At 35.1% G+C, this 27,555-nt stretch overlaps 1 protein-coding gene across 1 annotated transcript in view; it reads left to right on the forward strand.

Annotated features, from left to right (window-relative positions):
• LOC101894038 (neural cell adhesion molecule 1-B) overlaps window positions 1–27,555 on the forward strand; it is a 503,351-nt gene that overhangs the window by 302,835 nt on the left and 172,961 nt on the right. Inside the window, exon 4 of the mRNA XM_059129927.1 lies at window positions 12,551–12,668. Within this exon, the coding sequence (XP_058985910.1) occupies window positions 12,551–12,668 (118 nt within the window). The remainder of the gene's footprint in view (window positions 1–12,550; window positions 12,669–27,555) is intronic.

Below are 27,555 nucleotides of genomic sequence, written 5' to 3' on the forward strand. Positions count from 1 at the left end.
CGACACTTTGATATTTTTTACTGCCAACCTTGCTGTCCAAAATACTCCAGACCTAATAGACCAACGGATTGGTAGCCGGAGATTTTGGTAGCTATTGTGCGCTGGAAAAAAAGCGAGGAACCTCATTTTGTAACCAATCTTGGGTGGTGCGTTCTGAGTGCGATGTTGCTGAGTATTGTTGGAATGTCCAAGGACTGCAAAATGTTTGCATGCCCAAAGCTTTAATACGCCCTCCAGAATATTTTCGCAATAATATTCGGCATTAATTCTGATGCCATGGTCGATTAATACGAGCGCAGAGTGACCACCGGCTGCTATGGCGGCCCATCACCATGGCCGGCGCTTGCTTTCTGGTGGCCAACCGAAGGTGCAAATTTTCAGCTGACCTCTATTGCAAGTAAACACGCTAATTTTGTTTGTTAACAAACTGCTGGACAACGAATGTTTTCTCATCGGAGAAAACCAAATTCGGCAGTTCACCAATATCGGCCAAGCAAAGCAACTCTATAGCTCTTTTGAGTCTATTTTCTTTCTGTTGCGGTGTTAGTCCTTGTACTTTTTTGGAATTTCAATGGCTTTACCCCGAGCTCATTTTTCAATATTTGCCGAATGGAATATTGCGATATGTACAGCTCACGAGCCATTTTCCGCCACTGCAACGTGGGTTTCGATCAAGTCGCTGCTTTACTTTTCCAACCATTTCTGCTGATGTTGCTGTTTTCTTCCGTCCACTTCCTTGACGTCGGGCTCCGCTACCAGTATCTCGGTAACGAGCGATGGTACGAGACACAAAAGATTTATTCACATTTAAATGCTGAAGTGCTCTAACGATAGCCACTTGTGGTTTTTCAGCCAAATATAAAGAAATCACACTATCACGCTTGATTTCTATCACGAATAACTTTTTTCTGGGAAGTTCTCACCAAAATAGTTTTGTACGCTTGTAAAGAATAAAATGAGCTGTCACTGGAATAATTTTAACAGTTGACGACGAGTGGCTTAGAAATGACAGCAGGATTTTTGGAATTTCCAACTTAAAGAGTACAAAAAGCTGTCAAACGGTAAAATATTCTTAATGTGAGCTCGATATGAGCTACAAATTTGGAATGTTGCATAAATGTAGCTATTAAATATGGTAGGCTAGATTTCGAGAAATGCATACTTTAAAATTACTAAAAGTGTGATTTAACAATTGATAAGAAGTCGAACTTTGAAATTTTTCATAAATATTATTATTTATTCACTTCCAAGACATGAAAGGTACTAAGAGTTATGTGGCGGCCGGAAAGTACTCAATAATAATTTACTTTAAAAATATTATTTTTATGTGATCAAGTCATCTTTGATTTTGTATTTTTCTTTTTTCGTCAAGTTAGCCTTGACTTTCAGTTTTTGTATTTGGTGACAACAAAATAATTTTTACTTTTTCTAGTTAGTTCTTTTTTGTCTTTTGGAAATTAAACATTAAACTAAAAAAATAAAATTGTTGTGGTTTTATTCATACCAACGCCCAACAAATTGGTGACCCCGGACAAAAAAATAAGAACAGCCAATTGAACGGAAATCAGACCTACTAATGGCAACCACCGCTACAAATTCTGGACCATCAATGGAAGTTTCGCGAGTAGCTGTGAAAGCTCCACCATTTTGGCGTTCAGACCCGCTGCTTTGGTTTAAACAAATGGAATCGCAATTCATTATGGCTGGTATTACGCAAGATTCCACAAAATTCCATACCATTGTCGCATCTATTGAAAGCAGTATTTTGGAGAAGGTATCAAACATCATCGTCGATCCTCCTGCGGAAAACATGTACGACACGCTTAAGGAAAAACTTATTAGCAGTTTTTCGGATTCAGAGGAGAAGCGTCTCAAGAAGCTTTTGACTAACGTTGAACTTGGAGACAAGAAGCCTTCAGAGTTATTATCCGAAATGCGGTCTTTGTCTCAAGGTAAGGTTTCAAACGACATTTTGAAGCAGTTGTGGATGCAACGTCTTCCTTCACAAATGAAGGCGATATTGTCAGTTAGTGAAGATAGTCTTGACAAATTATCAACGATGGCCGATAAGATTGCGGATAGCAGTGAATCGGATGTGTGCAGCTTTTCTCCATCGAGCACTCGTTTAGAAGAAATTGAGAAGAAATTGCAAACGCTCTGCACGCAGATAAATTCCTTCAGGAAGTCAAGAAGCCGTAGCAAGTCATCATCATCAAGGAATAGACGGTCAAATTCCAGAAGCAAATCAAAACCTTATTGTTGGTATCATTTCAAATTTGGGGAGAAAGCCAGAAAATGTCTTGCTCCATGCAATTATAAGCCTCCAACTTCGGAAAACTGAATGGTGCACCATCTTTGGTGACGGATGAGTGTAGCCCAGATATATGTCGCCTGTTTGTTCGAGACATTAAATCGAAAACCAGGTATTTAGTAGATACAGGGGCAGATTTAACGGTATATCCTGTGTCGCAATTCATGCGAAATCAACCTCCCAGTCAGCTTGTTTTGTATGCCGCAAACCAAACTCCGATTAGGACATATGGTACAAAAACCCTTTCCATAGATTTGGGAATGAATCGATTGTTTAAATGGAACTTCGTAATTGCTGATGTACTAAAACCTATTATTGGATCAGATTTTTTGGGGAAATATGGACTACTTATCGATATTAAGAATAATACTCTTATAGACCCCCACACCAATTGGAAATGTAATGGTGCTATAGCAAGTGTACAGGATTCCGCTATTAAATGCATTTCGAGATCATCTCAATATACGTCATTGCTGCGAGAATTTAACGACTTAACAAAGATTAATTTCAAATCTAGAGCAAAACATTCAGTTAAGCATCATATCGAAACTACGAAAGGTCCACCCGTTTTCAGCAAACCCAGACGTCTTCCACCTGAAAAACTACAAATTGTGAAGAAAGAATTCGAGGAAATGATTCGTCTTGGTATATGTCGTCCATCAAATAGCAGTTGGGCTAGTCCGCTACATATGGTGAAGAAATCCAATGGTGAGTGGCGTCCATGCGGTGACTACCGTGGTTTAAATGCTCGCACCGTCCCAGACCGATACGCAGTTCCACATATTCATGATTTTGGTGCATTGCTGGATGGTAAGACAATTTTTAGCAAAATTGATTTGGTTAAAGCTTACCACCATATACCAGTGGAAGAAGAAGATATAAAAAAGACAGCAGTAGCAACACCGATTGGAAATTTTGAATTTACTAGGATGGCATTTGGATTGTGCAACGCTGCACAAACATTCCAACGATTTATGCACGAGGTATGTAGAGACTTAGAATTCGTTTACGTTTATATAGACGACATTCTCGTGGCATCAGTAAGTGCGGAAGAACATCAAAATCATCTTAGAAGATTATTCGAGAAACTGCGCCAATATGGTTTAACTATCAACATCGATAAAAGTGTTTTTGGAGTTGCGGAATTGGAATTTCTTGGGTATCTCGTAACAAAAGAAGGGTTAAGACCTCTTCCTAGCAGAGTTCAGGTAATACAAGCATATAAGAGACCCAGCACTGTCAAAGATCTTCGTCGTTTTCTGGGTATGATAAACTTCTACAGACGATTTCTACCAGGTGCTGCAAAGTCACAGGCAATTTTACATAGCATTTACAACGCCAATGTGAAGAACGATAACAGCGATATAACGTGGACTGAGGAACGGACACAAGCTTTCGAAAATTGCAAGAAAGAGTTGGCAGACGCAACATTATTATCCTATCCATGCGAAAATGCACCAACATCAGTTTGTGTCGACGCTTCCGATTTTGCCATGGGTGGTGTCCTACAACAGTATGTTAGTGGTGAGTGGAAGCCACTAGGATTTTTTTCTAAGAAATTGTCGCCTGCTCAAGCTAAATACAGTGCATATGACCGTGAATTGCTGGCAATATATTCCACTTTGAAGCATTTCCAGTATTTCTTGGAAGGTCGTCAGTTCTGCATTTTTACGGACCACAAATCTATAACATACGCTTTTAAGCAGCGTCCGGAAAAGGCATCTCCACGACAACTTCGACATCTGGATTACATTGGGCAGTTCACAACAGATATACGCCATATCAGTGGTAAAAATAATGTGGTGGCCGATACATTGTCGCGTGTGCAAACAATCAGAACGCCCCATTGCATTGACTTTAAAGGACTAGCAAAAGAGCAACAATCCGATGAAGAATTGCAGTCAATATTAAACGGCAAAATGTCCGGTCTACAGCTAAAACTTATGAAGAATGAAGGATTTGAGATTTACTGTGATGTATCAAGCTCTACCATCAGACCTTACGTAACACCATCATTTCGAAAGTTAGTTTTTGATACTATTCACGGATTGTCACACCCTGGAGTTAAAGGTACAGTCAATTTAATTCGGTCACGTTACATCTGGAAGTCATTAAAGAAGGATGTGAGCGAATGGGCTAGAAGTTGTATCGAGTGCCAGCGATCCAAAGTTCACCGTCATACGAAAAGTGAGTATGATGAATTCAAACCACCAACTCAACGTTTCAAGCACATCCACATAGATATTGTTGGACCATTGACGCAATGTCAAGGTTATCGATATCTCTTAACTTGTATTGACAGGTACACGAAATGGGCAGAAGCAATTCCTCTGGCAGACATTAGGGCTGAAACAGTAGCCTCAGCTTTTGTCAGTCTATGGATTTCACGATTTGGTGTGCCATTGGAAATTATTTCGGATCAAGGTAAACAATTTGAGAGCAGATTATTCAGGCAACTTGCGAAATTATGCGGACCAAGAGTGAAACACACAACACCTTATCATCCTCAGACAAATGAATTGGTAGAACGATGGCACAGAACTTTAAAATCAGCTATAAGATGTACAAATAGTAATGACTGGGTAGGTGCACTACCGCTCATCCTACTCGGGTTACGAACCCGAATTATCACCGATACTGATGTATCTCCTGCTGAAATGGTTTATGGAAGTAGTTTAGCTTTGCCTGGAGAACTTATTATTGACACACAGCAGCTTTCAGATGAATCTGATTGGATAACATTATTCCGGAACAAGATGAATAGTACAAAGCCAGTAGTTACAGGATGTCACAGTAGTAACAAAATTTACATCAACAATCAACTGAAAACATGTCAATATGTTTTTCTAAGGTATGATGCAGTGAAGAAACCGTTACAACCACCATACACAGGCCCACATAAAGTTGTTTCAAGGAACGGAAAAATTTTCAAGATTCTTGTTGAAGGAAAAGAGAAAGTAGTTTCTATTGACAGATTGAAACCGTGTATATTATCTAATGAATTCAACAATCAAGGACAAAATCCAAAATCTGTAACAAAGAAAGTTCGTTTCGCTGAATGACAACGCTGGAGGGGGAGTACTGTGGCGGCCGGAAAGTACTCAATAATAATTTACTTTAAAAATATTATTTTTATGTGATCAAGTCATCTTTGATTTTGTATTTTTCTTTTTTCGTCAAGTTAGCCTTGACTTTCAGTTTTTGTATTTGGTGACAACAAAATAATTTTTACTTTTTCTAGTTAGTTCTTTTTTGTCTTTTGGAAATTAAACATTAAACTAAAAAAATAAAATTGTTGTGGTTTTATTCATACCAACGCCCAACAGTTATATTATGGTACAAAATTTGGAAGTACTGCTTGATAAGGAGTAGAACTTGGGAATTTTGTCTTATATTTATTTATGGTCGATTTTTTTAAATGTCTGTTTCACGTATACGAAAAGTACATAGGGTATGAAATGGCATAATTTTTTCCAATCTCATAACTTCAGGGTTGCCCATATTCGACGGACCCATGACTCTTTGGGCCCATTCCAATCGACGGGGCTTGTCCGCAGGCAACATTCTTTGCGTCAATTGAATTTTGTACGGGAACAAATGCAAACCAATGCGAATAATCCGTTGTAAAGTGGACCGAGCCATGTCCAACTGCTGAGAACGGCGTTTTTGGGATGTTCTTGGGGACCTCTCAACACTGGCTCGTACGGAACCGATATTCTCGTCCGATCGCTTTGGTCGACTTTTATATGGCCTCTTCGGATTAGAAAAAGCGTTACCAGTCGAAAATTATTCGTATAAACGCTTAATGGTGTTTGTTTAACTCAGGGGAGTGGAGGAATGGCAGACAGCGGCAACAACAACGAGAAGTCCCCAGAGTTATTATGTGATGGTGAGAGGTGCGGGTGATTCGCGAGTGTGGTTATGCGGTGAAAAGAAATAGCAAAGGAATGAAACTCAAGACATTAGTAATAAATTCTAAATAGTTTCATTCTTTGTTGATGTATTTCTTCTTTCTATTACACAACAAAATTACCTTTGTAATTTGGGGTGGCGACAGAGGCCTGGTTAGTATAACCGTGAACGAAGGGTCAGAGCGCGAGAAGTGTACACTTCAACTAATGTTCGACAAGTGAACGCTGAGGTTCTTGCAATCGCAGAGGATCGCAGTGATCGCCGAGGATCATTGTCGATTACTACTACTACATTTACAATTATTTCCAATGAGAGCAAAGTCTCGTATGTATCAAAGTGTGCTAACCAACAACAACCACCGCCCGGTGGCATGTGCGCTCTACGGTCTCCGCCGAGGGAAGTATGCCGAGGAGATGCCCGTTGTGTCAATCAGCATTCGTGATTGACTGGACTCGGGAAGTTGAAGGCCAACTTAAACAGTGTTCTTAGAAGGCGCACTTCTCACATTTTTTAATGTTTTAAAAGCACGTTGAGTTTTCACAATTGACTTCTTCTGTTGAATGTAAATTTCAACTATTTCGCGTGGCGTGTATTGGTTCATGGTAAAAATCTGCTTGGACTGACGCTTCAAACGCGGTATGTCATTAAGCGATGTGACATCTCTGTAAAAAGTTATGGCATTGCCAGCTGGTCCGTCCGTCGAATATGGACAACTCGTATTTGTCTATTATGTAAAAATATTTTTGAAGTTTGAAATTTCATTAACTTCGACCACCGTGACTCAAATATGTGATGATGTAGAAAAAATGGAACAAATATTTTTAAATCCAAGCTTCAAAGAAAACTCATAAGGATCCCATTTTAAAATTAGGTCCGTTCTTTAATACATACGTACATTAAAGCGGACTTTGTCTATATTGTCTTTTTAAATACCTTTAATAACTATCTCTAATTAGTAAGCAGACTCAGATATCTTTTCGTCACATTTCCCTTTAAATTAAATTCAGATTAAACCTACACAGTTTACCCACCCGTTGTTACAGTTTTACAAAATTATTAACATAATAACTTGGTAAATTATATACACTTACCTTTTTAATTATGGTCCCACACAAACTTTGGTCTGATTTTCTTTCTTTCTCTACTTTTTTTAGTTTTAATAAAATTCTCTTGTTAGCTTTATGTCTGGTCTCGTCTCTTGTTGCCCCGCCAGTCTGTTGCACCCGACTGAGTCTGATGATGTCATTGAGGTTATGCTTTTTGTTACAAATTGCATGGGAATATCGTTAATGATTTTCTGTGTTCTGACCGAAAAAAAAAAAAAAAACAATTTTGAATTTTTATTCTGCATAAAAAATGTTCTTCATTCATTCCGTCGAAATGACATCCTTTGAGTATTCGAATTTTTGAAACACGTCCTTTGTAGTTTAATGGTAGACATCATTTGTATTGTGTACGGTGTTTGCAAGGAGAGACAATTTATTTTTTTTTGAATTTTTGACAATGAACAGATAGAATATGATGTGACCTCCTGAGAAACAAGTTAATGTTGGAAATTTAAATTAAATAAAACCACTAAAGAAAAGGGCCGACTTTATGATACCCTACACCACTTTGCTAATTTAGTAGAAATTCGCATAATCATACACGCTTTGATTATAATTGTAATTTAAAGTTCAAAGGACTAAATATACCGAGCATTTGTATCTTTTAAATTCGGACTTGTATTGCCCATTTGGTGTACAATTAATAATATATATGGGAGCTATATCCAAATCTGAACCGATCTCGATAAAATTTAGCAAATATATTTCTGAGCTGTATTTGATATATTTCCCTGAATATCGTTTTTACGGAGTGCATATTACGGCTGCGGAGGACAAAAACAACAAATCGGATGAACAATATATATGGGAGCTATAGCTATATCTGAACCGATTTCGATCAAATTTGGTATACTTGTTTTCAGGTCCAATCTGATCGTACGTGCAAAATTCCATACTATTCGGACTGATATTACACGTTTGGTGCACAACAAAAAGCAAATCGGATGAAGATATATATATGGGAGCAATATCAAAATTTTGAACGGACGGACGGACATGCGTAAATCGACTCAGAATGTGATTCTATGCAGATTTTCAAAAAGAACTATGGGTCTACCTCGTTTCCTTTTACCTGTTACAAAAAATGCACAAAGACATAATACCCTGACCACCTTGTGGTGTAGGGTATAAATATTAAATAAGTGTTGGAGTGGTCTCAATAGAAGACCGTGAGGTCTTCTGTTGTCTATGGAAGATTCTAAGGTCTTCTACCATCTACAGAAGATCTTTGATATTACTTTTTATACCCTACACCACATAGTGGTAAGGGAATTATGTCTTTGAGCATTTGTTTGTAACATGGAGAAGGAAACGAGATAGACCCATAGTTACTTTTGAGAACCTTCATAGAATCACTTTCTGAGTCGATTTATGCATGTCAGTCCGTCTGTCCGTCCGTCCGTCCGCCATGTATTCTTGTGAACAAAATGCAGGTCGCATTTATTATCCGATTGAGATGAAATTTTCCAAACAATATTTTTTTGGCCCAAGGACGAACCCTATTGAAATTGGTGAGAATCGGATCAAATTTAGATATAGCTCCCATATATATCTTCATCCGATTTCGGGTTAAATGTGCACCAAATGGCCAATATCAGCCCAAATGGCCCGAATTTTGGCACATGTGACCGAGATTAGCCTTAAAGCAAATACAACAAATTTGGAGAAAATCGGTGCAGAAACAGCTATAGCTCCCATATATATATTCATCCGATTACGGGTTAAATGTGCACCAAATGTCCACTATCAGTCCAAATTACCTGAATTTTGGCACACCCAACCGAGTTCGGCCTAGAAGCAAGTATATCAAATTCGTAATATGCACTCCACAAGAATGATATTTGGTACCAGATATAAGATACAGCCCACAAATAGCTGTTTGTAATTTTATCGAAATTGGTTCAGATTTGGATATAGCTCCCATATATATCTTCATCCGATTTCGGGTTAAATGTGCACCAAATGGCCAATATCAGCCCAAATGGCCCGAATTTCGGCACACGTGACCGAGATTAGCCTTAAAGCAAATACAACAAATTTGGAGAAAATCGGTTCAGAAACAGCTATAGCCCCCATATATATATTCATTCGATTTCGGGTTAAATGTGCACCAAATGTCCACTATCAGTCCAAATTACCTGAATTTTGGCACACCCAACCGAGTTCGGCCTAGAAGCAAGTATATCAAATTTGGAGAAAATCGGTTCAGATATAGCTATAGCTCCCATATATATCTTTCATCCGATTTGATCTTTAAGTCCCTAACATTCCTACTATGCACTCCACAACCGTGATATTTGGTACCAGGTATTAGATGGAGCACAGAAATAGCTGTTTTAAATTTTATCGAAATCGGTTCAGATTTGGATATAGCTCCCATATATATCTTCATCCGATTTCGGGTTAATTAACCACCAAATGGCCAATATCAGCCCAAATGGCCCGAATTTTGGCACATGTGACCGAGATTAGCCTTAAAGCAAATACAACAAATTTGGAGAAAATCGGTTCAGAAACAGCTATAGCTCCCATATATATATATATTCATCCGATTTCGGGTTAAATGTGCACCAAATGTCCACTATCAGTCCAAATTACCTGAATTTTGGCACACCCAACCGAGTTCGGCCTAGAAGCAAGTATATCAAATTTGGAAAATCGGTTCAGATATAGCTATAGCTCCCATATATATCTTTCATCCGATTTGGTGTTTAAGCCTCTCACATTCGTAATATGCACTCCACAACCGTGATATTTGGTACCAGGTATTAGATGAAGCACAGGAATAGCTGTTTTAAATTTTATCGAAATCGGTTCAGATTTGGATATAGCTCTCATCCGATTTCGGGTTAAATGTGCACTAAATGGTCAATATCAGCCCAAATCACCAGTCTAGAAGATAATACGTAAAATTTGGATAAACCCGGTTCAGGGATAGCTATAGTTCGTAAAATGCACGATAGAATTAGATAGATTTTGATTTTGTACCAAATATCTCATAGAGCTCTGAAATGCCCTGTATAAACCTTTTTACGAGAGCTCTACTAAATATGCATAGTGGTGTAGGGTATCATATAGTCGGCCCCGCTCGACTTTTGAGCTTTCCTTACTGGTTTTTATTGCGAGAGAAATTTGTACTATGTATACGGTAAATAAAAATTATCCTAATCGTCTTCGGTCCGGGATTGGAATTAATTCTTCAGCTCGAGACCTGGATAAGTTCTCAAGCTGACTACAAGGATCTACGATACGATTACGTGAGACCTTAATAAGTACTCAAGCACTACGAGGATATTCAAGGATACGGTTGCAGGGGACTTTAATAAGTACTCAGGCACTACAGGATATTCAAGGGTACGGTTGGAGGAGACCTTAATGAGTACTCAAGCACTACGAGGATATTCAAGGACACGATTGCAGGAGATCTTAATAAGTACTCAAGCACTACAAGGATCTAGGATACGGTTGCTACAGACCTTAATAAGCACTGAAACAAACTACAAGGAACTTAATTAGTACTCAAGCAGACTAAAGGAATATAGGATACTGGGACCACAAGGATATTCAAGATTAACATCGGGATTCAAGGATTAGAGATCTGGATGGGTACTCCAAGGAAAAATGCCAGTTACCGAAGCTGGTGTTGTCACGTTCAAGGTCTGGCACTCACTTTTGTCCATAGAAGAGCTTCTATTCTTCTATTGTCCATCAAAGAGCTTAAGGTATTCTATTGAATATAGAAGAGCTTGAGGTCTTATATTTATAATCTGGTGAAGAAGGTGTTGCGGTGAATAGATGACCTCAAAGTCTTCTATAGGTTATAGAAGACCTCAAATTCAACAAGGTGTTCTATGGACACTAGAAGACCTAAAGGTCTCCTATAAACAATTGAAGTCCTAAAGTTGTTCTGTAGACAATAGAAGACCACAAGTCTTCTATATACGGTACAATACATCAAGTCTTCTACAGACAGTAGAAGACCTGAAGTCTTCTACAGACATTAGAAGACCTAAAGGTCTTCTATGGAGAATGGAAGACCTCAGATCTTAATTGGTGAATGGAAGACCTCAAGGTCTTCTGTGGACAATAGAAGACCTTAAGGTTTTCTTATGTACAATAGAAGACCTCATTGTCTTCTATGACCTCAAGGTCTTGATTAAGATGCCCATAATGTAAAATATTGAATATCCACCTGCTTAACTTGAGAAAGGATACAATTTTTCGAACATATCTACATAATGTTTCTTCCTAACTAAATTATTATACCCTCCACCATAGTATGTAGGGTGTATTAAATTTGTCATTCCGTTTGTAACACCTCGAAATATACTTTATAGACCCCACAAAGTATATATATTCTTGATCAGCAAAAAAATTTATGTCGATTTAACAATGTCCGTGCGGCAGTGGAAATCACTCTAGCTTCCGAAGAAATGAAGTATGTTGATAAAAATGTTCTCAAATGTGTATTATGTCTGCAGGATTTTTGGCTTATGACAAAAGTTGCGAATGCAGGTCCACGTCATGTATAGACCCTAATATACGGTTACATTCGGTATTTTTAAGATTTTAACAGAATTTTTAATGGATTTTATTTTTTTGAAAAATGCCAAATTTGTACCAAATGGTAGAGGGTATTCAAAGTTCGGCCCGGCCGAACTTACATATTTTTTACTTTTTTTCTGTTCAATATTGGTCTATTACTTGCCTACCTTTTACAATACTTTAGTGATTTAAAGGACCCGACACACATGACCGCGGATATCCTGTTGAAGCAACGTCACTAAATTACCCAATTATTACGGCATTGATCAGCATTTTTATATTTCGCTCATGTTTAGTTCAGTCCTTTTTTAGGGAAATCACATTGTCAGGTATGGGAATGGTTAGAAAGTCATGTTCGAATGGGGAAAATAACTTAAAGAGTTGCTGTGGGGAACTGAGATGGAAAAGAAAACAGTGTTGTAACCTTATCTTTTGTTGCACGTTATCTGCAAAGCGACTGGGGTCGGTATATTTGAATAAAAGGATATTTTGAAAAATTTTAATCGAAAAAAGTTCATAAAGAATTGATTTGAATTTTGGAAATTAGAACATTGGAAATATATAAAGTTCTATTATATCTGAACTTCATTTAACGAATTTTTTGCTTTTATATCTGTTATAATCTTGTGATGTAATTTTTTACTTTCCTCTTTCTTCTTTTTTTTTTTTTTTGCAGCTTTGATGTGCGAGATAAAATGAACACTGACCAGGCAAGGCATTGGTCAGCACCCGAAGTGTTTGGTTCACGTGCCAAATTCCATTTCGATTCGCAGCCAGCAACTTTGGAAATAAAGGTATGTTTGTTCTTTGTTTTCTTTTTTTTTTTTTGTGATTGTAAGGATAGTTCATGATGGGGTTGAAAAATTCTTGTGTGTTTTTTTGAAAAAAGAAGCGTGTATATCTTCATAGAATAAGAAATAAAAATCGTTTGTTGATTTCAAAAAGAAAGACAAAATCGTTTTGTACGAATGCCTGTCTTCAATTGGCTTCCTTTCTATATTGCCGGACATTCCGTTTGGGTGTTGATTCAATTGGAGGAGGTAAAAGGATGAACATCAATAGAAAACCATTGCCTTTATAGAAGTACGAAAAAGGCTGATGTGTTAATTTTTTATTTAATTCGTTTAGAACTTTATTAAATGTGGGGTTTGTTGGAAAGGAGCCAAAGTCTACGCAAAAAAAAACAAAAAAACAAAAAAAACAAAAAAAAAAACGACTTGTTAAATTGTAGGTGATAATGGAGGGAAATGCATTAAATTTGAAACATCGAGGTTTTCCTCAACAAATACGGCAAATAAATCAGGGCTGTCACAGAAACCATGTCGGTTTTGCTTATTGTCGTTTTTTGTAAACCTATGTTGGTTTCATTTGGTGTCATGAAACCAAGTTGGTTTTGTCAATTTCGAATGTAAATAAAACCAATGTTCGAAGCAGCTGTTGTTGCTTACATGTGTTGTTTGTTTATTTGTCATTGAAATATCAGTAAAAGTAAAGTAAATAAAAAAAGGAATAAGTCGCTATATGTTGGACGAAGAACGCTCAGAAAAGGTGACGAGAAAAGCTCTTAGAGTTTTCAGTAACTCACTGGAGTTGCCGGAGATAGCGTAAGTAATTTTTTTTATTGTGAACTTACTCATAAAGCTGTTTTGCAGATTTATGGTTTATGGTCCTTTAAAAATTATTTAAAAAATCCTTAAAAAATCCACGTTTATGGTCCCTTAAATATTTTTTAAAAAATCTTTAAAAATCCACGTTTATGGTCCTTTAAAATATCCCTTGAAAATTCGTTAAAAAAATCCACGTTTATGGTCCCTTTCTTTAAAAAATCCAAGTTTCTAGTCCTTTAAAAATTGTTTAAAAAATCCACATTTTTAGTCCTTTGAATATTCTTTAAAAATTGTTTAAAAAATCCACATTTTTAGTCCTTTGAATATTCTTAAAAAATTCTTTAAAAAATACACATTTTTAGTCCTTTGAATATTCTTAAAAAATTCTTTAAAAAAATCCACGTCTATAGTCCTTTAAAAATTCTTTAAAAAAATCCACGTCTATAGTCCTTTAAAAATTCTTTAAAAAAATCCACGTCTATAGTCCTTTAAAAATTCTTTAAAAAAATCCACGTCTATAGTCCTTTAAAAATTCTTTAAAAAAATCCACGTCTATAGTCCTTTAAAAATTCTTTAAAAAAAATCCACGTCTATAGTCCTTTAAAAATTCTTTAAAAAAATCCACGTCTATAGTCCTTTAAAAATTCTTTAAAAAAAATCCACGTCTATAGTCCTTTAAAAATTCTTTAAAAAAATCCACGTCTATAGTCCTTTAAAAATTCTTTAAAAAAATCCACGTCTATAGTCCTTTAAAAATTCTTTAAAAAAATCCACGTCTATAGTCCTTTAAAAATTCTTTAAAAAAAATCCACGTCTATAGTCCTTTAAAAATTCTTTAAAAAAATCCACGTCTATAGTCCTTTAAAAATTCTTTAAAAAAATCCACGTCTATAGTCCTTTAAAATTCTTTAAAAAAATCCGTCTATAGTTAAATAAAAAAATCCACGTCTATAGTCCTTTAAAAATTCTTTAAAAAAATCCACGTCTATAGTCCTTTAAAAATTCTTTAAAAAAATCCACGTCTATAGTCCTTTAAAAATTCTTTAAAAAAATCCACGTCTATAGTCCTTTAAAAATTCTTTAAAAAAATCCACGTCTATAGTCCTTTAAAAATTCTTTAAAAAAATCCACGTCTATAGTCCTTTAAAAATTCTTTAAAAAAATCCACGTCTATAGTCCTTTAAAAATTCTTTAAAAAAATCCACGTCTATAGTCCTTTAAAAATTCTTTAAAAAAATCCACGTCTATAGTCCTTTAAAAATTCTTTAAAAAAATCCACGTCTATAGTCCTTTAAAAATTCTTTAAAAAAATCCACGTCTATAGTCCTTTAAAAATTCTTTAAAAAAATCCACGTCTATAGTCCTTTAAAAATTCTTTAAAAAAATCCACGTCTATAGTCCTTTAAAAATTCTTTAAAAAAATCCACGTCTATAGTCCTTTAAAAATTCTTTAAAAAAATCCACGTCTATAGTCCTTTAAAAATTCTTTAAAAAAAATCCACGTCTATAGTCCTTTAAAAATTCTTTAAAAAAAATCCACGTCTATAGTCCTTTAAAAATTCTTTAAAAAAATCCACGTCTATAGTCCTTTAAAAATTCTTTAAAAAAAATCCACGTCTATAGTCCTTTAAAAATTCTTTAAAAAAATCCACGTCTATAGTCCTTTAAAAATTCTTTAAAAAAATCCACGTCTATAGTCCTTTAAAAATTCTTTAAAAAAATCCACGTCTATAGTCCTTTAAAAATTCTTTAAAAAAAATCCACGTCTATAGTCCTTTAAAAATTCTTTAAAAAAATCCACGTCTATAGTCCTTTAAAAATTCTTTAAAAAAATCCACGTCCTTTAAAAATTCTTTAAAAAAATCCACGTCTATAGTCCTTTAAAAATTCTTTAAAAAAATCCACGTCCTTTAAAAATTCTTTAAAAAAATCCACGTCTATAGTCCTTTAAAAATTCTTTAAAAAAATCCACGTCTATAGTCCTTTAAATGTCCTTTAAAAATTCTTTAAAAAATCCAAGTTTGTAGTCCTTTAAAAATTGTTTAAAAAATCCACATTTTTAGTCCTTTAAAAATTGTTTAAAAAATCCAAAGCAAATGAAAAGCGACAGCTCTAAGCAACTTGGTTTATTTCCAATAACAAAACCAATAACATTGGTTTCTATGACAACCAAAACCGATAAAATTCTAATTCGAAAATAAAACCAATAACATTGATTTTCATGACACCAAAGCATTTTTCCCTGTCGTTTTTAAAACCAATAGTGACAAAATTGGTTTCTATGACAGCCCTGAATTATTTGAAATGCCTTAATCCAAGTACCTTCTTCGTTATCAAAGTAAAAAGTCAGGAAATACTAATAAATAAAATAAATTTATATATTCAAATAAAAATGTATGTCAATAATATTCGATCTAAGAACAGAGGATCACGACTACGGTGGGCTGGCCACTGACTTCATTTCACACGCCATAAACATTTCACTTGCAGCATATCCTGATTCAGGGCAATCCAAGAATGTTCAGTCATAATAAATCAGTATAACAGCTATATCACTGCAAATAAAAACAAAAATATGAAGATATATGAAAACAAAACTATTTATATGAAGATATAGCTGTTGACAGTGTGCAGGATATATATCATTTCTATTTGGACGCAATCCGTTTAAGGACATTTGGGGTCGATCAAGCAAAATCGGTCTATCCATCTGCATGTGCGGAAGTATCCGATTTAGGCTCAAAATTTGTACATCATAATATCTTTGTCACACTTATATCGAATTCGATATGTTCCCCACCAAAATTCAAAATGCTGCCAAAAATTCAAAACTCATATTGACCGATTGAGGTATTCCATATAGTAAAAAAACAAGTAAGAAAAGGTCAAAAGTTAGGCGGAGCCGACTATATGATACCCTACACCACTATGCGTAATTAGTAGAACTCCCGTGACAAAAAAAGTTTATATTGAGAACTTATGTGAATTAGATCATACCAACTATGAACCTTACTCGAAAGCGTATCATGGTCTTAGAGTTGTCATAATTTGGGAACTACATCCCACTCTGAATCGATGTTCAACAATTTTGACGGAGGCTTTTGTACCTCTAGTTCAAATAACATTTTTGTATAGTGCATTATATGACTTCAATTAGAATTATATTAAAACACATTTATTGGAGTAATAAATATACCGGACCTAGTTTCACCAAATGGAAAAATTCGATTGAATATAAAAAAAATCTATCCAATTTGAGCTTATATTATCAGGTGGACAATAATCGGATGAAGTTGCACATCGATGGAATATAAAAATCTGAATCACCATAAAATTTGGCACGGTATAAAATATTATTGCTGTGGAGTGCATATTAAAACCTCAAATATATATGTGGGAGCTATAGCTATATCTAAACCGATTTTCACCAAATTTAATGTACTTGGTTCTTACATTCGGATGTGCCAAAATTTAGGTAATTTAGGGTGATATTGGACTTTTGGTGCACAATTATATATATATGAGCTACATCTAAAATTAAACCGATTATCACCAATTTCAATAGGTTTTTTGGGCCAAACAAACATTGTAAAATTTCATCTCAAACGGTTAATAAATGCGACCTGCAATTTATTCCCAAAATACATGGACAGACGAAAGGGCGGACAGACTGACTGTCATGCATAAATAGACCCAGAAAGCAATTCTATGAAAATACATAATACCCTTAAAGCTATGTGGTGTAGGGTATAAATAGCGCAATGAAATTTTCAAAATAAGACTCAGGTCATGAACGAAAATAATAGTTCACTTTTTCTTGTACCTCACTCACACTAAACATTGCACAGTTCTGGTAAAGACATGGAAAGGAGTTCCAACCTTTCTTGAACGTCCCCGTTAAAGGGCATATAAAAATATATGGTCAAATGATGAAGGTATATGTCTGTCGAAATGTTGAAAAAAAATCTTTCTTGAACGCTCCCTTAAAAGAGCGTATACAAATAAATGCTCAAATGTTGAGGGTATATTACTATCGGAATGTTGAAAAAATAAGTAGGTACTCATCCACATCAAAAGTGACCCACATATAAAATGTCGAAATTCTATCTGTTCTCCTTTGTATTTATTGGATTGTGCCAATTTTTTTCGGACCAACTTTTTTAATTCTAGGTGAAGTTCTAGTAAAATATCTTATCTGATACTTTACTCTGTCACTGATCTACATTTCGAAATCTTAAGATTTGAACTCTAACAGCTTGAATTTAGCACTTAACTTTTTTGCACATAATTTCCAAAAAAATCATCATATTGCCGACTAATTTACCCACCAAACACACTATCCTTCATTTCGGACCGAATTTTTACACCCTACACCATTTGTAAGAAACTTGAACAAATCTAAAAAAAAATCATCGAAAAATACCGCTCAAATGTAACTTGTTATATGGGGCTATACTAAAACATGGCACTGCATAAGAAATTTGTGTCATAGGCTGTAGTAACGGTTCCGAACTCAATATTCGAATTTTGAAACAACTCCGGGGAATAATGCCAAAAATCATGAAAATACCGAATATCTGGGGATACCTTTGTATGGGCGCTATACTAAAACGTGGACTTATTTAGACAATTTTTCTTCTAGGGCGTAATGTACTCAGAAAGAACCAATTGTATGGATTTTAAGACAATTCCATTGAAACTTTAGGCTGAAATCATCAAAATACCAAATATCGGGGGGTACCGTTGTTAGGGGGCATACGATATCATGGACCGATAACAGCCCATATTCGAACTTCACCTGCCTGCAGACAGAAGACTGATCTGTGCAAAATTTTCACATTTTTCATATCTTCATTCGTTTTGACTGCAGTGTTATTACAACAGACGGACGTATTGATATGGCTAAATGGTCTTAGAATTGTACGCTGATCAAGAATATATATATATATATATATATATACTTTGTTGGGTCTAAAATTAATATTTCAATTCGTTACAAACGGAATAACGAACATAATGTAGGCTCCATTCTATGTATGGTGGAGGGTACAAAAAAATTAAACTCATTCTCCCACACACACAAACTTCTTCGTAGCATAACTTGGTGATTGCTTGCGTATGCTTTAAATACATTCATCATACGCTCCATATAACCCCAGCATTATTTCATTTGGTAATTAAACTTGATTTCCCATTAAAAGTCATTACTCAACTATTGGTACCTTTTCCGCAAAATGACTTATTTACTCCACTCCATCCAAACAGATTCTAATCAAATGATTCACTTCATATAATTACGGCCAATTAAAAAATATCTCAGAAAACTTTTGTTGTTTCATAACAAAGATAATGTTGCTCAATAATTTCGTTTTATGCTGTTTCCAAAAAGGAGGCAAAAAGAAGAAGAAAAAAGGAACGATGTTGATTTCAGGGAGGCAAAATGAAAAGTTTTCATTCTTTTTTGTCACCACACTTCGGTCTTTAGTTCTTAGTCACTGGCTTTGTCACTTTGGGTTTTTGTTCGAGAAAAAAAAGAAGAGAAAAAAAAACACATTTTTATCAGTGTTATCTGGATCTCGCCTCTCTTTTCTCTCTCTCTCTCTTCTTCTTTCTCTTGTTCTTTGTGTCATTCATGGTATCAGCATCAAAAGCTAAAAAAAATTAAAAAGTTTCTCTGGTAAAACATTTAGTTTTGCCAGCTCTGTAATTTTTTTCTTTTAATTTTTCTGTAACGCACCATGGCACAGAGGTGTAGGGGGGAAGTGTATCACAAAGAGCATGTATATAACTTTACGCTTTTTTTCCTGCTGCTGCTGCTGCTGTTCATTGTAAAACTCAATACCGAACTTTTATATTAAAACACAAAACTGGACACAAATTGAGAAAGTGAGACGACATATAGAACGAGAGAATAGAATGAGTAAAAGACAAATGAAAAAAAAACTGCTAAAGTAAAAATCGCTAAAACTTTTCAAAAGTAATTAAGCACAATTAGAGCAAATGAAAATATTGTCCTCCTTTTCGTTTTGTAACCAACATCCATCCCGTTTCTATGGTTAAACACTTTTGACCAAGTCCAATGGAAACAAGAATTAACTTTGTTAGGCCGCATCCTTAACTTGACGACAATGATGGCTAGAGGAAAAATGCCGCACTGACTTTGCACCGAAGACCGAAAAACTATATCATCAGCATATGCATGACCATATCATCAAGTAAAACCGACATTGACTCAGTCGACCATGTTAACCACTAAGTGAACTAACTAACTAACTTTCTAAAAGTGTATGTGTAAAGTAGGTTATATTGAGGAAAATGAGAAAAGCGCAGAAACTTTCAGATATTGCTTTTCAGTTGGAAAAAGATGTAGAAGACTTGTAGAAATACCCCTATGCAATTTCAAGTTCCATCAATAAATGGGGAAAAACAGTGTATTTTGAGTCATTAGGTCAACTCATGGAAATCTGTAAAAAAGGAACTAAGGGAGATAGAGATAGCATAGCATATTTTGAGACCGTAGATCCAAAAGTGGTCCTCATTTGGATTTTAAAGAAGCATAGAAAGAAGTATATACATTATCTGATACTAAACCGATGGTTCTGGTTTTTTCCCTTTTCTGTAGGTGACTTGCTTATGCTCATTGACATTTGGGTTGTCTTTTCTTTAGGAGGAAATCTTGTCAAGCTTACCGACGTTTTTGGTTCTATTCCCCTGTATGGATGTGAATAACGGATGGATACCTTAATATTCGTACTGTCGTGTGCTTGGTTTAGTAGGTTTTGTATTGCCAATTATAATGCTACATTGTAGATCTAGCGATTATTTGCCAAGGGTTAAGAGAAAAAAGTAAAAAAGCTGTAAGTTCGGCCCGGCCGATCTTTGGAACAAATTTGGCAAAAAATTATAAAATCCGTTAAAAATTCTGTTAAAATCTTAAAAATGCCGAATGTAGTCTTTATATTAGGGTCTATACGAAAATGTGGACCTGCACAGACCACTTTCTGTCATAGGCTGTAATAACCATTACGAACTTCAAATGCGAAATTTGAAACAATTCCGGTGAATAATGTCGCTAAAATCATGAAAATACCGAATATCGGGAGGTACCGTTATATGTGGGCTAAACGAAGGCGTGAACCTGCACAGAAAATTTTCTGTCTTAGGCTGTAGTATTCATTAGGAACATCAAATACCAAAATTCCGGTTAATAATGTCTCTAAAACGTGTACCGGCACAGACAATTTTCTGTCTTAGGCCGTAATATTCATTACGAACATCAAATACCAAAATTCCGGTGAATAATATCTCTAAAATCATCAAAATACCGAATATCGAGAGGTACCGTTATATGGGGCTATACGGAGACGTGGACCTGCACAGACTATTTTCTGTCTTACGCTGTACTATCCATTACGAACTTTAAATACCAAATTTGAAACAATTCCGGTAAATAATGTAGCAAATATCATCAAAATACCGAATATCGGGAGGTACCGTTATATAAATACCAAAAGTCCTGCAGACATAGTATACATTTTGGTATCATCAAATTTTATCAACCTACTTCATTTCGTTCGGAAGCTAGAGTGATTTCCACAGACGGGCAGAGGGTTAGACTGACGGACATCGCTAAATCGACATGGAATTTTATCCTGATCAAGGATACATATATTTGTGGGATCTAAAATATATATTTCGAGGTGTTACAAACGGAATGACAAATTTAATATAATTCGCAGACCATGAAATGTGGATTTTTTAAAGATTTTTTTTTACAACGACAAGCAGACCATGAAACGTGTATTTTTAAAGATCTTTTTTTAAGAACCATCAGACCATGAAATGGATTTTTTTAATAATTATTTTAAGAACTACCAGACCATGAAACGTGGATTTTATAAATATATTTTTTTAAGAACCATTAGACCAACGAGACCTTAATTTTATAGAGATTTTTTCATGGATCATCAGACCAACGAGACGTTGATTTTATAGAGATTTTTTTTCAAGGACCATCAGACCAACGAGACTTGGACTTTATTGAGATTTTTTTTTCAAGGACCATCAGACCAACGAGACGTGGATTTTATAGAGATTTTTTTCAAGGACCATTAGATCAAGAAACATTTTTTTCAAGAGCTATCTGTTCAGGAAACTTTGATTTGTTAAAAAATATTTTTTTTTTAAAAACCTCCATAAAAATACATGTGGATTTTACAAAGAAAATTATTTTCAAGGACTATCAGACCAATGAACTTTGTTTTGTTAAAGAATATTTTTTTCAAGGAATATCAGTCCAAGAATCATGGATTTTTAAAGATAAAAATTTTCATGGACCATCAGACCAAGAAACATGGATTTTTTTTAAAGAATGTCGTATAGTAGTAGTATTTTAATCAATTCCCTCTTATTGTTTTTTTCTGCCATAAACCGAAAAGATGTCTTTATTATTTTAAATTGCCTACAAATGATTTAATTTTCTGCACGTTCTGCTCCTGCTGACAGTGTGGCACGTTTCAAATGACTATCATCATAATGATACCTCGGAGTGTTATTGGCAGAATGAGCAAGAGTTAACATCAGAAAAAAAAAAAAACAGTAAAGAAAGTCTTAAAGTCGGGCGGGGCCGACTTAATGATACCCTACACCACTTTGCTAATTTAGTAGAGCTCCATATTACAATTACAAGTTTTTATGGGAGAATTCAATCATACAAGCTATGAATATAATTATAATTTAAAGTTGAATGGACTAAATATGCCGAAGCATTTGTATCTTTTAAATTCGGACATGTGTTGCCCATTTGGTGCACAAATAATTTAAAATTGGATAAAAATATATATGGGAGCTGTATCCAAATCTGAACCGATCTCGATAAAATTTGGCAATAATATTTCTGAGCTGTATTTAATATATTTCTCCAAATATTGTTTTTATAGAGTGCATATTACGGCTGCGGAGGACAGAAATAACAAATCGGATGAACAATATATATGGGAGTTATAGCTATATCTGAACCGATTTCGATCAAATTTGGCATACTTATTTTCAGGCCTAATTTGAATGTATATGCACAATTCCATACAATTTGGGCTGATGTTACACGTTTGGCGCACAATAAAAGGCAAATCGGACGAAGATATATATGGGAGCTATATCTAAATTTTTACCGATTATTTCAATTTCAATAGGGTTCGTCCTTGGGCCAAACAAATGATTTGTGCAAGATTTCATCTCAATCGGATTATAAATGCGACCTGCATTTTGTTCACAAGAACACATGGACAGACGGACAGACGGACGGACGGACAGACGGACTGACATGCATAAATCAACTCAGAAAGTGATTCTATGGAGATCCTCAAAAGTAACTATGGCTCTATCTCGCTTCGTTCTCCATGTTACAAACAAATGCACAAAGATATAATACCCCTACCACTATGTGGTGTAGGGTAAAAGTGTGGTGCTAAAAGAAATCAAAAAAAATTATAATAATAATAATATATTTGTTTATTCTGTCACCAACTAAAGGAAGACATTTGATAGTACATATAAATTAAGACGAAAAAATTAAAAAAAATCTGATTAATTTCAGAATGGTATATTGTTAATAATTGAATATGAAATCATGTCATTCTTTTTAAAATTTCTAAAATAACCAACATCGTGGTAAATTGTTTGCTTTTCGCCAGACTTACAATCACTTTGATGAAAACAGTGTTTGGCTTCAAAATAAAGTTTACGAAAGGAATGTCATAAATAATTCATAAATATTATTCATAAATATATTAAGAGCCTAAGTTCGGGCGGTCCCAATTCTTTATACTCTCCTCTATTTGGAAAGAACTCGAAAAATTAAAAAAAAAAACGTATAAAAATACCGTTTAAAAAAAACCATTATATCGGGGCTATACGAGGAGGACCTGTATAAGTAATTTTTTGTCATAGATTGTAGTACCCAAGAAGATCTTTAAATACGAAATTTAATACAATTCCGGTAATGTCGTATTCCCAATTTTTGTCATGGGCTGTAGTATCCATTACGATTTGTAATGTATCTAATACAATAAAAAATACGTGGACCTGCATAAAAAAATTTTGTAATGGGCTGTAGCACCCATTACAATCTTACAATACGAAACTCACCACAAATGGGGCTAATATCATCAAAATACCAAATATCGTTACATAGCGAATATATATATATATATATATATGGGGACAGACGTGCCCCTTTTACGAACTTAACCTTCCTCCTGGTAAAATATTGTACTTTGTTAGGTCTAACATGAGTATTTCGAGGAATGACAAAGTTAATATACCCTCCATATTATGGTGGAAGGTATGAAAAGAATCAAATAAAATTTTAGAATTCATTAAAAAATCTCCTGTTGCAGCTGGAATTCATTTATGAAGAAAGTCTCCTACTGTAGCTCAATGAAAGAACTTCTTTAAAAATTCTCGATTAAAGCTCTGATAATGATTATTTCAAATGAGAGCTGTTTAGCTTTGGAAATTCTTATAGCTAAATTTTCCGCATGACGAACAATACCACCTTTCGATTACTTGTTTAGCAGCTCATCCACAGGCTCAAGCCATTCCCGCTTCCTGTTAATTTCCATACCAAAGCCTAATTAAATTGCAGAATTTCCATTCATTTCTTTGTGAAAGGAAAACAATTTCCTCTCATGTATTTTCTTTCTTTAAAAGAAAATCTTTTGTTATTTCAAAATCCATGAACTTTCACCCCAATTCCCAATTTTTTATGTATGTATGTATGTATATACATACGGCAACATTAAAAGCTTAACGTTTAGGTAAAACGTAAAACCGAAGTAAATCAAGTTATCTGCGAACATGCAAGCTATTAATAAAGAATTCGCGTGCGTTTACCAATTTAACAAGTTGATATGGCCGAAATTTGTTATTGATGTTGTACGAATTAAAAGTTGTTTCAACTTAATGTATTAACAAACAATAAAAAGCCCCTTGAGCCCCTGGGCAGAGGGGGGTATGGAATGGAAACACATTAACAACAACAAACAACTAGAAACAACATCATTCTATGCCAGGCTAAACCATTATATTCTGCAATTTCGCAAGGATATTTAGTATGCTCATTGCTATTGTGAATGGCTAGCGAATGAATTGGACTATGACGAATAGTGGAAGAAGCGTAAAACTTAAATAGGAACGAAAATAGTTCTTTTTCTATAAAAAGAAGAAAATACCTAGAGGGGTAGGAATACAACTCAATTTTCGCAAAATGATTAGAAGGACTTTATGGCACATAAAAATAATTTTTGACTTATTTGAATTTCAGTTATTGAATTTATAATTGATTTGGCCGAGATTTATAGTTCTGTTCCAGGGTATCACTTTCGGAAACATTATGAATTAAAAAAATAGACTTATTCTTGAAAATCTTAATTAGCCGACTATATGACGCTCTACACCCCATGCGTGTTTAGTAGTGCTCCCGTAACAAAAAAGTTTGTTTTAGAAATGTATGTGAAGTAGGTCATACCAACTATCAATGCTTTAGGGGAGTCACAATTTGGGAACCAGAATCAACCCTGAATCGATTTTCAACAAATTTGACGGAGGCTTTTGTACCTCTAGTATCAAATAACATTGCTGTATAGTGCATGATATGACTTCGATAAGAATTGTATTAAATAATTAACAAGTTAAAAAGCAGTAAGTTCGGCCGGGCAGAACTTTTAATACCCTCCACCATTTGCAACGAATTTGGATATTTTCAAAAAATAAAATCCTTAAAAAATTCTGTTAAAATTTTAAAAATACCGCATATAGCTGTTATATTGAGGTCTATACGACGTGGACATACAAAGGCTTTGTTTGTCATAAGCCATTACCAAATTCGAAACTTGAAATAAACGGTGAATAATGTAGCTAAAATCATCAAAATATCGTATATAAGGAGGTGCCGTTAAATTGGAGCTGTGCAAACACCTGGACCAGCATAGACAATTTTCTGTCACAGGCTGTAGTATCCATTACGAACTTCAAATACCACATCTCAAATAATTTCGGTGGGTATTGTACCTAAAGTCATCAAAATACCGAATAAAGGGAGGTACTGATATATGGGGCCTATACGAAGACCTGAACCCGCACAGACAATTTTCTGCCACAGACTGTAGTTCCTATAACGAACTTCAAATACCAAATTTGAAACAATTCCCGTGAATAATGTCATTAAAATCATCAAAATACCGAATATCGGGAGTTACCGTTATATGGGGTCTATACGAAGACATCGACTTACACAGACAATTTTCTATCTTAGACTGTAGTATTCATTACGAACTTCAAATATTAATTTTGAAACAATTCCGGTGAATAATGTCCCTAAAATCATCAAAATACTGAATATCGAGAGGTACCCTTATATGCGGGCTATACGAAGACGTGGACCTGCACAGACAATTTTCTGTCTTAGGGTGTAATATCCATTTGGAACTTTAAATACCAAATTTTAAATTACTTCCGGGAAAAAGGTCGCTAAAATCATCAAAATGCCGAATATCGGGAGGTACCGTTATATGGGGGCTATACGAAGACATGGACTTGCACAGACAATTTTCTATCTTAGGGTGTAATATCCATTTGGAACTTCAAATACCAAATTTGAAACAATTCCGGTGAATAATGTCACTAAAATCATCAAAATACCGAATATAGAGAGGTACCGTTATATGGGGCTATATGAAAACGTGGACCTACATTGCCCATTTACGAACTTAACCTGCCTACTGGAAAATAAACATGTGTGCAAAATTTTAGACTTCTATCTTAATTCGTTCAAAAGATAGCGTGATTACAACAGACAGACAGACGGGTAGACAGACAGACCGACATCGCTCGATCTTTCTAGAATTTTACACTGATCCAGAATACATATACTTTGTAGGGTCTATTATGAATATTTCGAGGAGTTACAAAGGGAATGACAAAGCTAATATACCTTCCATTAGAATAGTGGAGGTTATAAAAATATTTATTGGAGCAATAGATATAGTGGACCTAGTTTCAACAAATGGAAAAATTCGGTAGAATTTGAAAAAAATCTATCCAATTTGGGCTGATATTACACACAGTGACAGTACATTATATTGTTTACATGCATACAAAAGCATTTTGGTGAGAATTTTCAAGGAAAAAAGTTATTCGTGATGGAATTCAAGCGTGATAGTGTGATTTCTTCATATTTGGCTGGAAGACCACAAGTGACTATCGTTATAGCACTCCAGCATTTAAATGTGAATAAATATTTTGTGTCTCGTACCATTGCTCGTTACCGTGATACTGGTAGCGTAGCCCGACGTCAAAGAAGTGGACAAAAGAAAACAGCAACATCAGCAGAAATTGTTCGAAAAATAAAAAAAGCGATTTGATCGAAACCCGCGTCGCAGTGGCCGAAAAATGGCTCGTTAACTGAACATATCGCAATATTCGGCAAATATTGAAAAATGAGCTCGGGCTAAGGCCACTGTAATTCCAAAAAATGCAAGAACTTACACCGCAACAGAAAGAAAATAGACTCGCTTGGCCGAAAGTGGTGAACTGCCGATTTTGGTTTTTTCCGATGTCCAGCAGTTTGTAAACAAACAAAATGATCGTGTGTTTACTTGCCAAAGAGGTCAACTGAAAATGTGCACCTTCGGTTGGCCACAAGAACTCAAGCGCCTGCCTTGGTGATGGTGTGGGCTGCCATAACGGCCGATTGTCGTTCCCTGCTCATATTAATCGACCGTGGTATCAGAATAAATGCCGAATATTATCGCGAAAATATTCTGAGGGAGTATTAAAGCATTGGGCATGCAAACTTTTTAGACACAGACCTTGGACATTCCAACAGGCCGCGCCACATAAGAATGGTTACCAAATTAGGTTCCTCGCTTCATTTCCAGCGCATAATGGCCACCAAAATCTCCGTATACCAATCCGTTGGACTATTGAGTCTGGAGTTCTTTCTAAAGCAAGACTGGCACTTAAAAATACCAAAGTGTCGATCACCTCAAGCAAGCGCTTCCCCGGGAATGGTCCA

Source organism: Musca domestica, unplaced genomic scaffold (assembly GCF_030504385.1).
Source record: "Musca domestica strain aabys unplaced genomic scaffold, Musca_domestica.polishedcontigs.V.1.1 7, whole genome shotgun sequence".
Classification (NCBI taxonomy): domain Eukaryota; kingdom Metazoa; phylum Arthropoda; class Insecta; order Diptera; family Muscidae; genus Musca; species Musca domestica.